The 16,751-nt window shown below is 44.1% G+C and overlaps 3 protein-coding genes across 3 annotated transcripts in view; 2 read left to right on the top strand and 1 right to left on the bottom strand.

The window, feature by feature from the left end:
* The first annotated feature begins 617 nt into the window (after nt 1–617).
* fbxw12 (F-box and WD repeat domain containing 12) lies at nt 618–5,530 on the top strand. The gene is made up of 10 exons (XM_017409343.3): nt 618–824; nt 903–940; nt 2,509–2,666; nt 2,762–2,886; nt 3,077–3,283; nt 3,374–3,538; nt 3,662–3,872; nt 4,266–4,447; nt 4,555–4,685; nt 5,202–5,530. Exons 1-10 carry the CDS (start codon nt 732–734, stop codon nt 5,299–5,301), a joined length of 1,410 nt encoding a protein of 469 aa, XP_017264832.1. The 5' UTR covers nt 618–731; the 3' UTR covers nt 5,302–5,530.
* Nucleotides 5,385–12,790, bottom strand: ptpdc1b (protein tyrosine phosphatase domain containing 1b). The gene is made up of 11 exons (XM_017409342.3): nt 11,360–12,790; nt 10,311–10,540; nt 9,899–9,980; nt 9,300–9,465; nt 9,128–9,208; nt 8,903–9,021; nt 8,676–8,813; nt 6,819–7,810; nt 6,497–6,679; nt 5,949–6,059; nt 5,385–5,852 (listed from the first exon to the last, which is right to left on the bottom strand). Exons 3-11 carry the CDS (start codon nt 9,942–9,944, stop codon nt 5,718–5,720), a joined length of 1,971 nt encoding a protein of 656 aa, XP_017264831.1. The 5' UTR covers nt 9,945–9,980; nt 10,311–10,540; nt 11,360–12,790; the 3' UTR covers nt 5,385–5,717.
* A 305-nt stretch (nt 12,791–13,095) lies between these two features.
* The window catches only part of LOC108232062 (protein bicaudal D homolog 2), a 41,333-nt gene continuing 37,677 nt past the window's right edge, over nt 13,096–16,751 (top strand). Inside the window, exon 1 of the mRNA XM_017409614.3 lies at nt 13,096–13,588. Coding sequence (XP_017265103.1) covers nt 13,349–13,588 — 240 coding nt within the window. The 5' untranslated portion in view covers nt 13,096–13,348. The remainder of the gene's footprint in view (nt 13,589–16,751) is intronic.

The raw sequence follows: 16,751 nt of genomic DNA on the forward strand, positions 1-16,751 counted from the left end.
GGGGCGTGTTCACAGGAGACATGGGGCCCTGCTGAAGAATCCCGCCCGGGCTGAATCTCAACACACACACACACACACACACACACTCAGAGCGGCTTGTACACTCCTCTGCTGAGAATTCACCTTGACGGATTGGAGCTGCTATTAATTTGGTTATTAAGTGAGTCAGGGTGTCACGCGCTCGTACGTTTGTTTCACTTACCTGTGTGTCTCCACACTTGCCAAGAAACACACAGCAAACGCCAGCTATAATCATTACTTTAATTACTAAATAATATTATTTTCAAGTCCAGACTCAGACTAGAAAAATACCCTTCTCTCTCTCTCTCTCTCTCTCTCTCTCTCTCTCTCTCTCTCTCTCTCTCTCTCAATTTTCTCTCTCTTTCTCTCTCGACAGGTAATTAGATTGAGCAGTTGAGGAATTCAGCATGTTAGATACTCGTAAGATGTAAAAAAAAAAAAGGTTGTTTTTAATTTTATTTTTATTTTTCCCACCTGTAACAGTAGCTGTCATCCTCCTGTCGCATCTTTGTGGAGTCTGTCCCGAGCTTCGCTCCCGGACCTGTTGCCATGGCGACATCTGGTGGCGAAGTAAAGTCACTGCAGCCTAAAAAAAAAACACACAAACATCCGGATTGTCCCTCAACACTTACCGTAGTTTTCGTAACGCGTCGCTTTAACTTCGACAGGGGGTGAAATTGGTGAAGTTTGGTGAAAAAACTGCCGTCAGTATGGATCCATGTTCCCTCATTAGTGATTGTCTTATAGAAATTTTCACATTTCTGACCGAGGAGGATTTACTCTGCGCTACGAGCGTGTGTAAGGTGAGGTGTGTCTGATTCGCGGAAGTAGAGTTTCTGCACCGATTGTCATGTTTTCTTACTTTATTTGTATATTTTCAGGACTGGCACGAAGCTGCAGAGACCCCCTGGTTATGGAGGTGAGTTATTGTCTCTTTCTATCTTCATGAGCGAGGTGAGGAGTGTGCAAATAATATTGATATGAATATTATTCAAAACTTTGAACCCAGCAAAGACCAAAACCAAATATCTAATCTCACCTCCTGATCAAACTATCAAATTAAAGTTTTATCATAACAATGTAAACATAGCAGCATCACTGATCCACAGCCCCCCCCCCCCAAAAAAAAAAAAAAAAAAAAAAAAAAAAACAAGAAATGTTTTTTTTGTTTGTTTAAATATTGAAACTCCAACGATTATGGTTAAATCAGTATTTTATCACAAATCCTTTGTCTTTTTTTTTTAAGTACTGCGTTTGTTTCTATGCGCTTCCCTCTTTTCATGTACTGACACAAAATAATTTACTCTTGGAAAAAAAAAAGTAAACCTTGAAATGCCTGAGTGGTAGTAATAATTACAAAAAAATAAAATGCATGTTTATCATGGAGTTGCATCTTGGTAGGATTAATCTGGAATGTCTAATCCAGCTGTCTCTGAAAGAAACATCTCTGCTCAGTTCATTTATAACATCTGGTCCTGTTGGTTATAAATCTTTCTGGTTTTAAATCTTCCTGCAGAAAATGACTTTTAAAATGAGCACGGTGGCTGGAAAATCACTGGGCAAAAAAGGGTTGGACCTAAGTATTTTATATCCCACGTCACATGAGCGTAATGGATGTTTGTTGATTCCACAGGTTACCCAGGAAAAAAAAACAACAAACATGCTGGGTCAGTGAGTGGAGTGCATCCACAGCAGGACATGTTCTGTATCCGGACAGAGACATTTAGGATCTCATCCCTGCATCGTGTTTTTGTTGCTACATTTCAAAAAAATAAATCCAAGTACAGTCTGGCCAGTTTTCATCTCTATCTAAAATACATTTAGACGCACAGATTCATACCATTACATACCAGACATGGCTGCCTCTTAGTGATGGGACTAACGGCTCTCGTGAGGAGCCATTTGGGAGCCGAAAGAGATGGCTCCGAACTCGCTCTCTGGGACCCATTTGACTCTAGAGCCATCACTTCTGACTCTTCTGTCTATTATTGTTGATCAGAGCAGATGTTGACATGTTAGTGCTTCACAATGAGCTCTTCTCAGTGCTTGTCTCAAAGCTTAGAACGGCTTTGTATTAAACCCCAGCAGCTGCACATTAAAAACATTTCCAGTTTGGTCTGTGTCATGATCTTAAACAATGTGATTTCCCTTTTTGCTATTAGAAAAAAACATAGTATTTTCCTCACTCCTCTCCTTTCTGCTGTGTCACCATGAAGCTCACAGCCTTTTCTGTGTGCTTTTTCATCTCGGCTACTTTCATTTAACCATGGCAGTGAGAATCCATTAGATTGGTCGAATACATCATTGACATGCAGAGCATGAATGTCTGTAATTTATTGCCATCCAAGCAGTTCTTCACAATACTGCACACATTCACATTGCAGTGAGAATACATTTTTGATGAGTTGTGCAGCCCTGACTTTGACCAACAGATAGGCTATAGGAAAAAGACAGGAATGCAAACATTTGGTCATGTGTTCTCCCCAGGAGGTTGTGTCTGCAGCGCTGGAGTTTCTGTAACCTCGCCGCTGTGGGGAGCGAACAGTCGTGGAAAAGCTACTTCCTGCGACGTTCCCAGCTGGAGCGGAAAATGACAAAAGGCCGGTCCGGAGGTTACACCTGCAAAAGCCTAAGAGGACACACGGGTACGCATTCGCTTTCCGCACAGCAAGGATTTCCCCCTAACGTGACTTCATGATCCGTTTTATCTGATCTGTGCCGAATGTCCCCGTCCAATCAGGCAGGGTGGTGGGTGTGGCATACCTGCGCGGGAACTCAAGCCAGCTTCCAGACGTCTGGAGCAGCAGCGCCGTCGTCTGCAGCGCTGCTACTGATGGTACAGTTCGAGCGTGGAACGTCCAGAAAGTCAGTCCAACATCGTCACTGCTTACAGTCAACATGTTGAAAAGGGTTTATTTTGGCAGAGAGATCTTCATGTTTTGCTTTTAATCAGCCTAAAATCAGATGTATGTTTATTGATGTGGGATTTTCCCATTACAAACCTGCCTAAAAGCCTTTTCTCAAATCTAAAACAAATACTTATTTTTTCCTTCAGGGTGAGCTCCTGTGGCGCAGCCCTGTGCAGGATCCTCTAACAGGGATTGTCGTGGACGAGAAGCAGGAAGTTGTGATCACATCAGACTCCACTGGCCTCATTAAGATGTGGCAGGGCCACACCGGCCTGGAGCTGGCCTCCTTTTCTACTGCGTCCTCTCACTGTACCTTACTGCAGTACAACATCAACAATGACTGGTTCCTGACTGTAAGTGGCATCAAAGACTCCCGGGTAAAGAATTAAAAATAGTTTAGTTTCTTTTTTCTTAAAGAAAAACATTGTTAAATTCTCTTCCAGGTTGGAACGGCTCAGGGATCAGTGTGTACGCTGGCTGATGTCACTCTGACTAAAAAGTCCAGTTTAATGGTGTGTGACAGCTTTAAGGTCAACGTGCTGCTAGTTTCTCCTGACAAGAAATGGATTGTAGCTGGAACCAAGGACAGTGATGATTTAAGTCCAAAGGTATTTGTCTTTGACTGTGTGTGTGTGTGTTCGGTTACCACATCACCTCTGTGCAAATAACTCAGTTAGACGTTCACACTGCGAAGCATTTCTAGGTAGGTCTGTCATTTGGTCCGTCGCCAGGTGATCTACAGCGAGAGTTTGACCTCTCCGCTCGAAGACGAAGATCCTCTGAGTCAGTCCGTGCCAGTCGCTGGATGCCAGGCGGCTGTCTTCATCCCCACCCAGCCTGCCAGACTGGCCGTCATCCACCACACCGGGCGCAGAGGCAACAATGCCCTCACTGTCTTCGATGTGAGCATTAAGAAGACGAAGTACAAGACAGAGATCCAGGGTGAGGGCTGACGCGTATAATCGCTCGGAAAATGCTTTAGTTTTGAGCCCGGGTTATTAAAAAAAAAAAAAAACAGTTGGTGAGTCATTGCGGGAAATTTACTTGCAACTGCCGAAACTATTTAGTAATTTTCCTGGAATTTGGGCTTTATTTAGCTTATTCCATGGCATGCAGAAGGCTTTTAATACACATTTAATAGCAGTTCACATACCAGTTACTCTACTTGAATCAGCCTCACTTGACCTGAATGCTGACAGATGCCTTTCACATCAGCTGCCCTAAATTTATTAAACCTGAGAAGCTGGTGTTTCATCGTAGGCAGGTAGATTATTTCCAAAATATTTAACTGTTGGTTGAATTTGAATCAAGGATTTTTTTTTTTCCCATTTTTAGTCCAGCAGGTGGAGTCCTTCCCCTTGAACCCGAACAGCTTCTCCTCAGGAGTCCTTCTCGAGGCCAGGAGCAGCAACTACATCGTGCTGTCAGCCGGGGATCAGCTGTGGGTGTACTCGCTGAAAGGAATCCTGCTTGCTAATTTCAGAGATCACACCAGGCCCATCACTTCGATGTGTGTGGTAGGCTGGTTTTTTGTTTTTACATCCAGAGAAATATACCCTCGCCTGCTCTTTGTTTCTGGCAGTTCATTCCACCGCCTCCGTGTTGTTTTCATGAATTTTTTCAGGACAGTTTTCGGGTGGTGACGGCATCTCAGGACCTCTCGTTGCGAGTGCTGACGTGGAGGAGCCACGGAGATCTCGGACTGACCCTGGAGAGTCAGTATCACTTACTGGGAGGCTCTCACTCCATGTCCAGGTAGAGACTGCTGCATCGCTGCAACATCTCTAATGTATCATCAGGAGAGCCATGTTTGGCTGAATACATACCATCGGCATAAAAGAGATGGACAAAGTGTCTCTGTCTCCTCTACGTTGTTCAAAACCGAAGCCGATATATCCCCGTTCGCAGGCGCTGCCATGTTGTGTTTTTGGAGCCACTTTTGTTCATGAGTTTATTTTTAATTCTGCACATCCTTTGAAATGAAATGAGTGCAAAAAACAACTAATCGACAATAAAACCTTTTAATGCTGCAGATTACCCATTACACATGATTGTTTAAAAGCCCGCTGACCCATTTATTAGACATCAGAGAACATTTCAAAGTGTGTAAATGTTGATCCTTCTGGCTTTCCATACATCCGCCTTTCCACGTAACAGTTAGCAAAAAACTAAAAACAAATGATGTGCGCTGGCTTCAGGAGGAGTGCTGTGATTGCCTGTGACTATGACTAATCTTGCATTTTCCTGCCTCATGTTTTTCTCCTTTTCTAGAGGGTTCACCCACGTCGCCTGCGACTACTCCAGCATCGTGGCCTCGGTGGAGGGGAACGACGGAAAGGACGTCCTGAAAGCATATTCCTTCACATCTTGATTGTCGCGACCCTACCAAAATGCCTTCAAGTAATTTGCACAACCCTCTGGCAGGAGGGTCGTTTGATTTTTTATTACGCACGGCTTACCATGCTCTGTAAACTTTAAATAAGATGTTTTTGGTAGAACCATGTCTACAAGAAAGAGGAATGGAGCCTGGAATGCAGATTCTAAAACAAAGGTTGTGGGAACATATAGGAAAATAATAAAAAACTGTACTATAATCTGTATTGGGATGTTCTATAATTGCGCTTTCAGAGCAGAGGTCTGTAAATGATGAATGTTACTAGGCTTAAGGCAAAACGTATCATAAGAAATACAGATGCTAGTTAGTTCTGTATTTGTTAGTTACATACAAAAGGTTATAAGTAACAATTGTAGCTTTTGTCTCAAGGCACAGATCAGGTCTGGTTGTATTCATGTGATGCTGAAAGAAGGCCCAGATCTCTCCTGTTCTCCCATGGCCACAGATCTCATGTCCCTAAGAAGACGCCTCAGGACTGAAGAGAGAGACTCGTGTACCTTCCTCCCGTCCTCAGTATTCATGTTCAGCTGGTAAAACGCAAACAAGGAAACTGGGTTAAACAGTCGCAATAGATTTAAGTGTATGCCAATTGCCAAATAAATAAGTTCACGGGTTATTCTTACCCAGGTGAAAGCCTTGATAGTACGATGCAGGAATGCTTTTTCAACCTGCTCTGATATCGTCTGCATGTGAGCCATGCAGTCCAGTATGCACGTTAATGTTTCTTTAGGAGCCTGAGAAGAAATGAGGCGAGGGTTAACTCTTTGTTGGCATGTTTTTTTTCCCCTGTCTGTGTGCTTGTTTTGCTGTGTTAGCAAAATATCTCATGAACTACCCTCTCAGATAGTAATCACTAGATGTACCTCTACATCGGATTAGCTTTTGGAGTCAGCCTAATTCAAGATGGCCACCAGCAAAATGACTCCAACTCAGTCAAGTTTACTGATATTAAGAGTCATGCTCAGTACGAACTCCAGGCACTAACAAATCTTGTGAGATTTCACAATATCACATGAGATTATGTATGTGATATTTCCACTTTTGACTGAAACTGCCCCAGCTTTGGAGTTTCTCATGATGAGATGATCTCAGTTTTACACTCTGGCCTGAAAGGCGGCAGGCGATAGGTCCTAAATTGTTAAACCTGACTGAGTACAAAGTAACCTCTGACCTGGCCGAGTGTGTTGAGGACAGGTTTGGCGTCTGTATTGTCGGGATTCAGGGCTTTGGCATCTTGGCTGGAGATGACAGGCTCTTTGAGCTGCTCCAGCCAGGCCCACATGATTCCGGTAAGGATGAAGGGGTCTCGCTCCGTACACAGCCGTTCCCACGCGTTGCCTTGGTTCAGCTCTGCCTGCACACATTTACGCACTCATATTATTTAATACTGAGGCAAATTAATGGGGATACGTTGGGTTATTGCTGACGAAAAAGGACAGTCTTTAACAAGATTGAGATGATATAAACGGTATACATTTTTGCAGGTTAGTTACCTGCCAGGCCAGCACTCTGTTCTTATGCTCCCCTTGCCCGTCAAGGAACAGGTCCACTGCCAGGGCCTGCGCCACTAACAACCTCCTGGCCTCCAGAGACAACTCCGACTGCAAGGTGATGCAGGGAACCTCCAACTGCTCCTCTTCTGTGTCTCGAGGTCTCGCCCCGTTTATTTCCAGCTCTTCCCTCTGCGCTGCCTTCCACCTGGACAGCATGCTTCCCTTTTCGTTGGATTTATCGTTTCCCACTGACTCGCTGCGTTGGATCGTTTTCCCCCTCACCTTCCTCAGCATAATTGCTCCATCCTTTTGGCTTTCCACGTTCTTGATCTGCCAGAGAGTGCCTGTTGAGCTTTGAGAAACGTTGGACGTGTCGCCGATCTGACCTTGACTCCGGGACGCGGGGAGATTGACGTCAGAGTTAAATGAGGAGGTCAGAGGTTGGGTGAGAAGGTTTAGCTGTGAGCCCAGCCGTCTCAAGTCGGACTCGCTGTAGCTCAGACTTTTGCGGTGGTAGAAGATGGGTGGCTCGTGGAAATGTCTGGGTAAGGTGGGTGAACCTGGTAGGCGGGGCTCCTTGGCAAACATATCAGGTCCCATCCTCTCAATTATACTGAGAGTCATTTCTAAGTCATGAATATCAGGAGCTTCGAGGATATCTTCCTCAATCACCTCACGATTCTCTGCAATGTCCACCAGCAGCCTGCAGACTAGATGGATAATCTTAGGCAGGTGCCTCAGCTCCTTTCTCTCATTGCCGTGCAGGATGTGTCTCTGACGGTTAAGGTACTGGGACAGGGTGACTGGGTTGGATCGAGGCTGAGCGCAGGAAAAAACACTTTTCAGCGGGTTGAGGAACTGAACAAAGTCTCTCACGGAGCGCAGCTGACCTCGGGTTTGGATGGAGTTGGGCCGTTTGGCACGTACGTATAAAATAGCCTGGTTAGCGGTCATCCTGGTGGTGTAGGCCAAGAAACATGCTAACAGCACGCCTGGAGTTAAAAGAGAAAAGAAAATGATCAGTTCTGTGGGCAGATGAATAATCAGATCTTTTAAAGTGGGGCTGGAAAGATAAAGAACCATAAGTATCTTACTTTTTGAGGATAGCCTCAATTCTGACCGGACTGACAAGCTAACAGCTACTCAAAGAGGAGTTTTGCATTACATTATTCCAGCAGAAATATTATAACGTTTCTTCAGGGAATGCCCCAGGCTGCACAAGAAGTGCTGCTGCTGCTATTTGCTATCACAATTTTTTTTTCAATACAACTAATTTGACTCGGAACAGGCAGGTCTTTCTGCCTGTTTTTCTGAACCATCCATGCTTTATTTTACGTTGAGTGCTTTAGACCAGGGGTGTCAGACTCCAGGCCTCAAGGGCCACTGTCCTGGGAGTTTTAGGTTTTTCTGCTACAACACACCTGATTCAAATGTTTTAATCACCTCCTCACCAAATCATCAAGTTCTCCAGAAGCAGAAGCAGAAGTCATTTATTTAAAGCAGGTGTTGTAAAGCAAGGACACATCTAAAACATGCAGGAGAGCGGCCCCGGAGGAATGGAGTTTGACACGTGTGCTTTAGACAGTATTTTCCTCTGCTTCTTTTCTGTCAAGGCCGTTCGCAAAATGCAGTTATATAAAATGTCGCTTCTAGATGGGAGCGGCGAGCAGCTGCGGCTGACGTAACTCCCTATACTCGTCCCAAACGTCTGTGCCGAACCGTCAACAAGTACATGTACCGCCGCACCCCTGCTATCTGCAACAGGTAAGACGTTAATTAATCGCTACCTTCCACAGAACCCCGCTTTAGGAGACTGTAACTATACAGGTAAAAAGCACTTTTAATTTCAAACTCTACCTGTTCGTCCGAGACCTGCGTGGCAGTGGACTGCTACCTTTCCCTCCTGCAGAGCAAAGGCCATCACCTTCACCATGTCCAGCACTCTGGTGAGGTTGGCCACGCCGTAGTCACTCCAGCCAAAATTGTAGAAATAAACTACAATTGAAAAAAACATTTTAAGTAAGTTTTACGTTTTAAAAAAACAACAACTTGTATTTACTGTTAATACCCCCAAAAGCACATACTGTTGTTTTTCATGAAGACTTCTGGGTGGTATGAAAAGCCACTCTCTGGCTCCAGAGGTTTTCCACAGAAAGCGTGTTCTCCGGGTACTTGCAGGTTGATCACTGTTTTGATACCGTTCCTTCATACAAAACAAAACAGAACACAGAGCCCGTCGTTCTCGTGTTTTCTCCGTTTTCCTAAAACGCTTTCGGAAGCTGCTGACCTTCAAATTAAACGGAAAATACCTTCTGAACTGGCCAATAATGTCATACTGTTCAATAATTTCTGTTGAAGGTCTGGACATGGCAAGAAGATGGTCGGTAACCCTGGAACAGCAGAAAATAAAAAAAGCAAGCTGGATGAAACAAATTTTTAGTTTGGCTGACATCTTTGTTAAAGAGGAAGAGGAAGATGTACCAGGATGAATAGAGGCCTTTTATTGCCTGTTGATCTTCACTCCAGTAACATGGATTGTCAAACTTGCAGGCTTCCCCGCCACACCCGTATGAGCACTGCATTTGTGCAGGAAAGATATTTCGTACGACTTCTCCTACTATTGAGTATTTTGCTCTGGGGGCTTTGACTGCATTATAGGGGGAGGGGACAAGAAAAGAAACATAAATCGATGACATTTTTATTTTAATTTACTCATGAAAAACAAAAACTAATGTCGGCAGATCAAAGATTGGGTTTCAGATGCAATCGAAATTCTTTAAAACATTTTGGACACAGCTGTAGTACAAATCTGCAGAGGCTCCATCAAGTATAGGTTGTGCGGAAACACCTGATGGTTAAGATCATCAGCGGCGAGGGCTCACGGGCGCGTCTAATCCTTGCTTGGCACTGCATGTCCGTCGTTAGGGCATTACAGTAAAAATAGCTAACTCTCTATGTTAGAAATGCATTTTAACAGCACATTTTGGTGAGGTAAAAGCACAAATATAGCCCACCAACAAATCTGATTTGAGGCATTTTGAGGTAAGTTTGGCTAAAGTGTATTTATCATCTTTACTTACTGTATTCCATCAAAGATCCCCCTCCTATCTTTACATGGAATGCCATGTGAAGCTTCACTCAGGCTGACAGTCATAGCAGAGCCTGGGAAAATAAATGACCTTGTTACTGTGTTCTGAACAGAGCTTATAATCAATATTCACTTCTCATGAATGACTGTGTTGTTATTTTACACCGTGAAGGTATCAGACTGAGGCTGAGCTGTAAAAATGTTTGGAAGACCTTTAAAACACACAAAGGTAAAACACTATTATTCATGGCAGATAGTTTTATGCCTCAGTCCAGTTCAGCACTACTCCTCAAAGAATAACATGTGGAAAAAAGCAAGTTTAAATTAGACTACATGGGAGGAAATGCAACTAATCTAACAAATACAGCCAAACAAAGTTGATTAAATCTAAAAGACTGACTCACCTTTAGAGGTTGAGATGAGATGCCCGCGTCCCGCACCTCAGAAGGTAAATGATTTACAGCTACACTTTGACGGCTTGTCTGATGCCAGCCTCCAGAGCTCTGACGTTGTCTCTTCCTCTCTGGCTTTGTGAGAAGTCAATCCCGTGGCCTTACTGGTGTCAGATTATCTCCGGGTTGTGAGGCGGTGCAGCAAGGAAGGATTCAGTGTGCTCCTCCGTGAGAGACGATAACTGATGGAAAGGAGCAGAGATTTTGTTCTCTGTGATGGGCGACTTGCACAGGTTCCTTCTGACTCTCCGCAGCTTTGAGGAGACTGAGTTCATGTCTGACTCCTCCCAGATTAGACCACTAATCTTGTCGCGAACAAATCAAAAACTGAGCTCCCACTCCTCAACAAAAACTTGTACAATTTCCACATCAATATGTCTTCCTTTCATACTGCATAGTGAGCTCACCACTTATCACCGAACCAGCAGTCCATTAAATCTGATTTTTCATAAGCAGACAAATTATTGACTGAATCTTTTTCAGATCTTTTGTTTAGAACAACAGGTCTGTTATGGGTTTTGAGGCGTTTTTGGTATCAGGACACTAAAGTCTACCTGTCATTGTGTCATACTGCCTCAGCGAGGAGATGAAATCTCATTAGCTTACCGTTCACCTCACTAAAGCTGGTTAACTTCAGGTGAGCAGAGGACAGATCAGTTTATCATGTAGCGCAAAGCCAGTAATCCTAATGCAAATCTAAAACCTGCTGTCCAACTTGTAGTGAACAGTAAGACTTTTATATTTGTGTTTAAATTCTTATATCTAAATCTATTTGTGCCGGTTTAGGATAGGTTTAGATTTCAGTTCTGCTTTTTTTGAATATATGTATATAATTCTAATCTAATTCCATTTAATCTAATTCAATTCTATTTATTTTAATTTTATTCAGTTATAAATCAGTCCAATACTGTCATATTCAGACTCAAACTCAATTAAAACAATCCAATTCAATCTAAATATAATTCATACAATATTATAAAACTACTCATCAGTTGTCTTACCAGGAAAGGCAACAAACTGCATCATTATTTTTAAACTTCAGTTCAATCCCCATCCTGAGAAAGCAACAGTGGAGAGAAATGACTCCATTTTAACGGGAGGAAACCAATCAGGCTCAAGGTGGACGACCATCTGATTGAACAAGCTGAAAACACAGAAGACAGAAGAGAAACAAAGACACAAAAACTGGGACAAGCAAACTTTCTGTGGGAAGAAAAACAGAGGACACAAAGTTAATAGTATTTGTTTTGCAATTGCATACATGAAGAGTAAAAACAGCAGAGTGAGGAAGTGGTCAGTACGTCCTCAGCAGATTAAGACTATAGCAGTAAAACTAAAGGGGTAGTTTAGGATTACATAAACTAATTTAAACTATTACCTAAAATAAAATGGGGCTTCTTCATAGCAAAACAAAAAGAAATGCGAGATGACTAAAAAATGTTGTTTAGTGTTGTTGATGAAGATAATATAATTTTATGACTAAAATACTAACAAAACTCCAGCAGCTCATAAATATTTAAACACTAATAATTTTAAGAGTGACACTCTTCAAATAAAATAAACAGATTTTCTGATTTGCAAGAGACGCCACACGAGTCCTTTCAGGAAACGTGAAACATTTCTTTATGTCCATACTGAGGTGTGTGGGAAAACTCAGCACGTTGTATTTCACATAATGTAAAATAATCAGCAATGACAAAATAAATCTATATTGACAACTTAAGTGAAAACTGCAAAATAACACAATGAAATACTCCGTTAACTCTAAATGTCATGTAATAAAATCTTACTTAAATTGAAGCAGAACTGTGTTCTCAACAATGTGTAAAGTTAAAATAATAAAATAATTTGTTTTATGACTTGTTATCAAATTTATAAAAGAAAATACTCTATAATATGTTTTAAAAAGGAATTTATTAATATGAAAGATAGTTTTAAAACTATTTTACTAGTATTATTATGAATATGAATTATATTAAATTTATATTTTCACTGTTCAGCTTGAGAGTTACTCAACAAAATGGCGTCCCAACATTGGATAATAATTCGGCCTGAAATTGTAGGTGAAATAAACGTGTTTAAAAATATGACCTCTATCAGTTATGTGTAAATATGCGCATATTTTGAAACTATTAAATCAGACGTTTCCGACAGAGGGCAGCAGATAAACGTCAGGCAGCCAAACACAGCCTTTCTGTTTGTTGTATTTCATTAACAACAAACCGCTCGGTGAAAAGATTTCCGTACTCCACATAGGCAAGTCAAAATGGCCTTCTGGGATTGTGAGTTTTTAGTGACTCTGTTCGCCTGTTGTTCCGGGCTTTGGGTGGTAAATGGACTACATTTCCCTAGAAGCCCTGTCAGAGGGCAGGAGCTTTCCCAGCTAATTGCGTAGACGTTTGATTTCAGCAAATGGGCTTTTCCACAGAGCTCGCGCTCCCAAACAATCCCGTTGGCTCTACCAGAACAGAAGCACCTTCGTTTTCAAAACAAAGCAAACAACTCGTAACGTTTTGAGAACATGTGAACATTTTAGACTCTCTACAAATGTTACACTTAACCTATATTTTTTTTACTGGCTTTACTCGTATACGCAAATATAATTCTCCTCTTACGTATGCGCTGAGTGCCAAAACTAGCTAACCGAACTTTTATTTTGAAAGTAAAAACCGGAAACAGTGCGTCCTTCTTTTCCCTTGGCAATTGGTATTCTGACTCCGGCTGTCTCGCTCCGACAAGCCGGTTGAGAGCTGGCAAGAACGGCGGAGCTCAACGATGGAGCGTTTTTAAGAGATAACAGCGGAAATTGAACCAAGTCATCTACATGACCAAAGACACGAGGCCAGGCCAGGAGCAACGCGGACCTAGCAACCACCATGCAATTCAAACACAGACGAATCTGAGCAACCGCTTCTTCTTCTTCTCGTTCTCCCCTCAAGGTTAACACCGCCTGAAGACGCAGATCAGCTGGCGTAAGTCGAATCCCCATCATGTCCGTGGAGGAGCAGGGTTACCCCGACGCGATGCTGCTGCTGGAGGCCGGCCCCGAGTGGCTGCGGGCTGAGATCAAGCGCCTGTCCCGGGAGCTGACGGAGACCACCAGCGAGAAGATCCAGGCTGCGGAGTACGGGCTGGCGGTGCTGGAGGAGAAGCAGCAGCTCAAGCAGCAGTACGACGACCTGGAGATGGAGTACGAGGCCATCAGGCAGGAGCTCGACCAGCTGAAAGAGGTACTTTAATAAATCATTAAATAGGACACCACCGCATTGGCTTTATTTAACCTAAAGACACACATCTGCTTTGCGTTTTTAACCTGATTGCAACACAAAACTGTAAGGAGATTTTGATATTTTAATGTGACATATTGGTTTGCTGGGTCACATTTGAGCAGACATCAGCTTTACTTTCCACAAGGTCATCAAATGCAAGGAGGAGGAAGGGATGCTTCTGCTGTGGGCATCTCTGCACCCCCACCCCCTCTGAGCTCAGGGAGTCCCCCATTTCTCTGCCACCTTTATTTATGCAGCTCCAAAGGCTGCTCACGACAAATGTCTGCGTCTCAGATAAACCCGGCCTGTTTTCCACAAGCTCCTCTTTAATCAGCCCAAGCAGATGTGCCAGCTGCCCTGATGTGATTGAAATTTGCTGCTTGGTTTGATCTGAAAATCAAAATGAGATGTGTTGTTCAGGCAAGTATTGTAAACCGCATTTGGCTTCTGTGGATGTCAGATTGATGTTTTTTTTTTTAGTGTTCCCTGTCCTCACACAGGGCCAGGAAATGAGAATTTCTAGTTCGGTTGAGAAGGGCGGGAGCATGTTTGAATTCAAACCTTCCCGCATTTAGAAGTTAGGAAACTGCAGATGAGGCAAGAGGTTTTTTTTAACGACCCGTATGGGAATGGAAAGAATGTTGAGCGGGATGGTTCCAGCGCAGCAGGCCTTGAGAGTCAGATAAAGGATGTGTCTGTTTTTCTCAACAACAGTCTGACTTATTCCCCTCTGCCGGATGACGCCGTCTCCCGTTTTCCCTTCTAGAGGAGCGGTTTGTGTTTCTGTGCTTTGCTTTTCGATGGAGAGATGTTGACTTTAAAGTAGACAGAAGGTATCGTCAAATGCTGCCTCTTTCTGCCCGTGCAATCACAGAATAAGACAGCAAATTCCAGCTGCCTTGTTCATAGTTGCTCATATCCTCTTAAACTGTGTTAGTTCCTTATGGGTCTTCTCACAAAGCAAGCAAGCAAGCTGACGAGAGGGCTCACTTCATTGTACACTACCCCCCCTCCCTTTCCCTCCCCACCTCGTTCTTTGCCAGAAACCAGCTCTTTTTTTTGCCTCCTGGGTTCTTGAGAGACGTGGAAATGTTTTCCAGCCCTCTGCTTCTGCTGCTTGTCTCGGCCCTTCCGGTGGCCCTCTCCCCGGAGGTCGCTGCTCCGTTTTCCCATGCATTTTTTTTTTTTTTCCTTGGCAGAAGAATTGACTCTGTCACAGAAAGGATGACAACAACAACAACAACAAAAAAAGCTCTGAGAAGAAAGAAACCGGTGGTGTAAAAGAGTAGCCATGGCAGCGAAGAAGAAGGAAATAAAAAAAAAAAAGCTGGGGTGTCTCAGCCTTTTTCTTTTCTAAATATACCAATCTTAGCCTTGTTTGAACAATCTAATAGTCCGCTTGGTTTCTTATATTTATATCTGGTGATCAGTCTCTCTCTTTTAACAGAACACACACGCCCATCTGTGTTGTTAATAATAAACTCAAGCGTTAGCGGGAAGCTGTGATAGAGGCTTTTTTTTTTTTTTGCCAGCTGCTAGGGTTGTATTAGTGACACATCTGACGCGAACCTCTGGAAGAGCGCATCTATAATCCTCTGTCCCACTACCCAACCCCCAAGTTGGCCTCGAAGGGCAAAAGTGATGTTATCACAAGAGCAATACAAGCACGTTCTTCCAACATCCCTCTCCACTTCCTCTTTATTGTCTACAAGAGGGCATCGAGTGGTTGGGATGCTGCTGTCACAAACTGGAACAAAAGGAAAAGCTCTTTGAAAGCTGCGCGGCTCGCGTGTGTAACGTGGTTTTAAATATCCCCGCTCTCAGTCAGCGTATGTATTTGGGAGCTTCTTGGTCAGAGTGGCCAGTGAGGTTGTTGAAATATCTGCAGTCGGGCGTAAATGTCACGGGTACACAGACGCTGTTTACACTGATAGCACCTCTGTTTGGTGCTCCTTTGTTAGAGTTGGCTCAACACACGATCCTCTCTACTGACTCTGGCGCTCTCCCCCCATGCCTACTGGCGCGCACGTACACGTCACAAAAGAAAGCCGTTAAGATCTGCGAGCGTTCGCGGCGCCTCAGATGCCCGCACTATATATCTGCTGGGCATAAACACCTCAGCCAGAAATCAACACGACAGTGGGCAAACTTCTGCTGTTTGCAGTACACCCCCCCACCCCACCCCACCCACGCACGCATGAACAGTCACAGGACACTCGTATACCACCGCCCATGCTGCTCTTGAGGCAGGAAGATGGAGGAATGCTGTGCATTTTGCTGTTGCTTAGTAACAGCCCTGCTCGGTGCTTTAATTTGAGCCGTCTTTCTGCTTCCTCAGCAGGTGCTGCAGCGTGAGCGTGCTTTTAGGCTAAAGGCAGAAGGATGCTCTTTGGTAGCACATAACTGGCTTGGAGCAACATGAATTAGCTAAATGAATTTGCGGTATTTCTGATGTTGGTATCGTTTTTGATATATTTTACAGGGCTGATGTTTTTTTTCTCTCACAAGCCTGGTTTGTGCATTGTTCTATTTCGTATAGGCTTCGCCCTTTAAGGCTATCGCTAGTGGGTTTATCCCTTCGCGCAGCGCAGCACTGAAAACTTTAGTCCACGCCCACCTGCTGTGTGGGCCCCACCCCGGTCCGTATAAATAACGGTGAGACCGGGCATTCGGCTCCCTTTTTTTTCTTCAGCTACAGCAAACACTGAACTAAAGAGCGAAGAACAAGAAGATGTCCAGCACCAGCACCATCCGCCTGTGCCCGTCCTGCCAGACCAGCTACATCATGGGCTACGACCGGCATGACATCTGTGAGGGATGCCTGGGTCCCCGCCACGCCGACCTCGCCCTCACTCCCCAGTCCTCCTGCCGTCCCTGTGAGCTCCTCTCTTCGGAGGAGAAGCAGAGACGAGCAGCCTTTTTCAAGGCTAGTGCCGAGGCTGAGGAGGTCTTCTCCGTGGCGGAGTACTCGCTGGACGACGCCATCACCTTTTTCGACGCGGAGCCGCGCAGGGAATCGGATGATTCCTCCGGCGGAGGCGATCCTAGCAGCAGCCCCGCTGCTTCTTCCCAGCTGGAGAGCGTGATAGCGGAACCAGGGCGGCCGAGCGAATGCTTAGCCTCC

Source organism: Kryptolebias marmoratus, linkage group LG8 (genome assembly GCF_001649575.2).
Source record: "Kryptolebias marmoratus isolate JLee-2015 linkage group LG8, ASM164957v2, whole genome shotgun sequence".
NCBI classification, from domain to species: domain Eukaryota; kingdom Metazoa; phylum Chordata; class Actinopteri; order Cyprinodontiformes; family Rivulidae; genus Kryptolebias; species Kryptolebias marmoratus.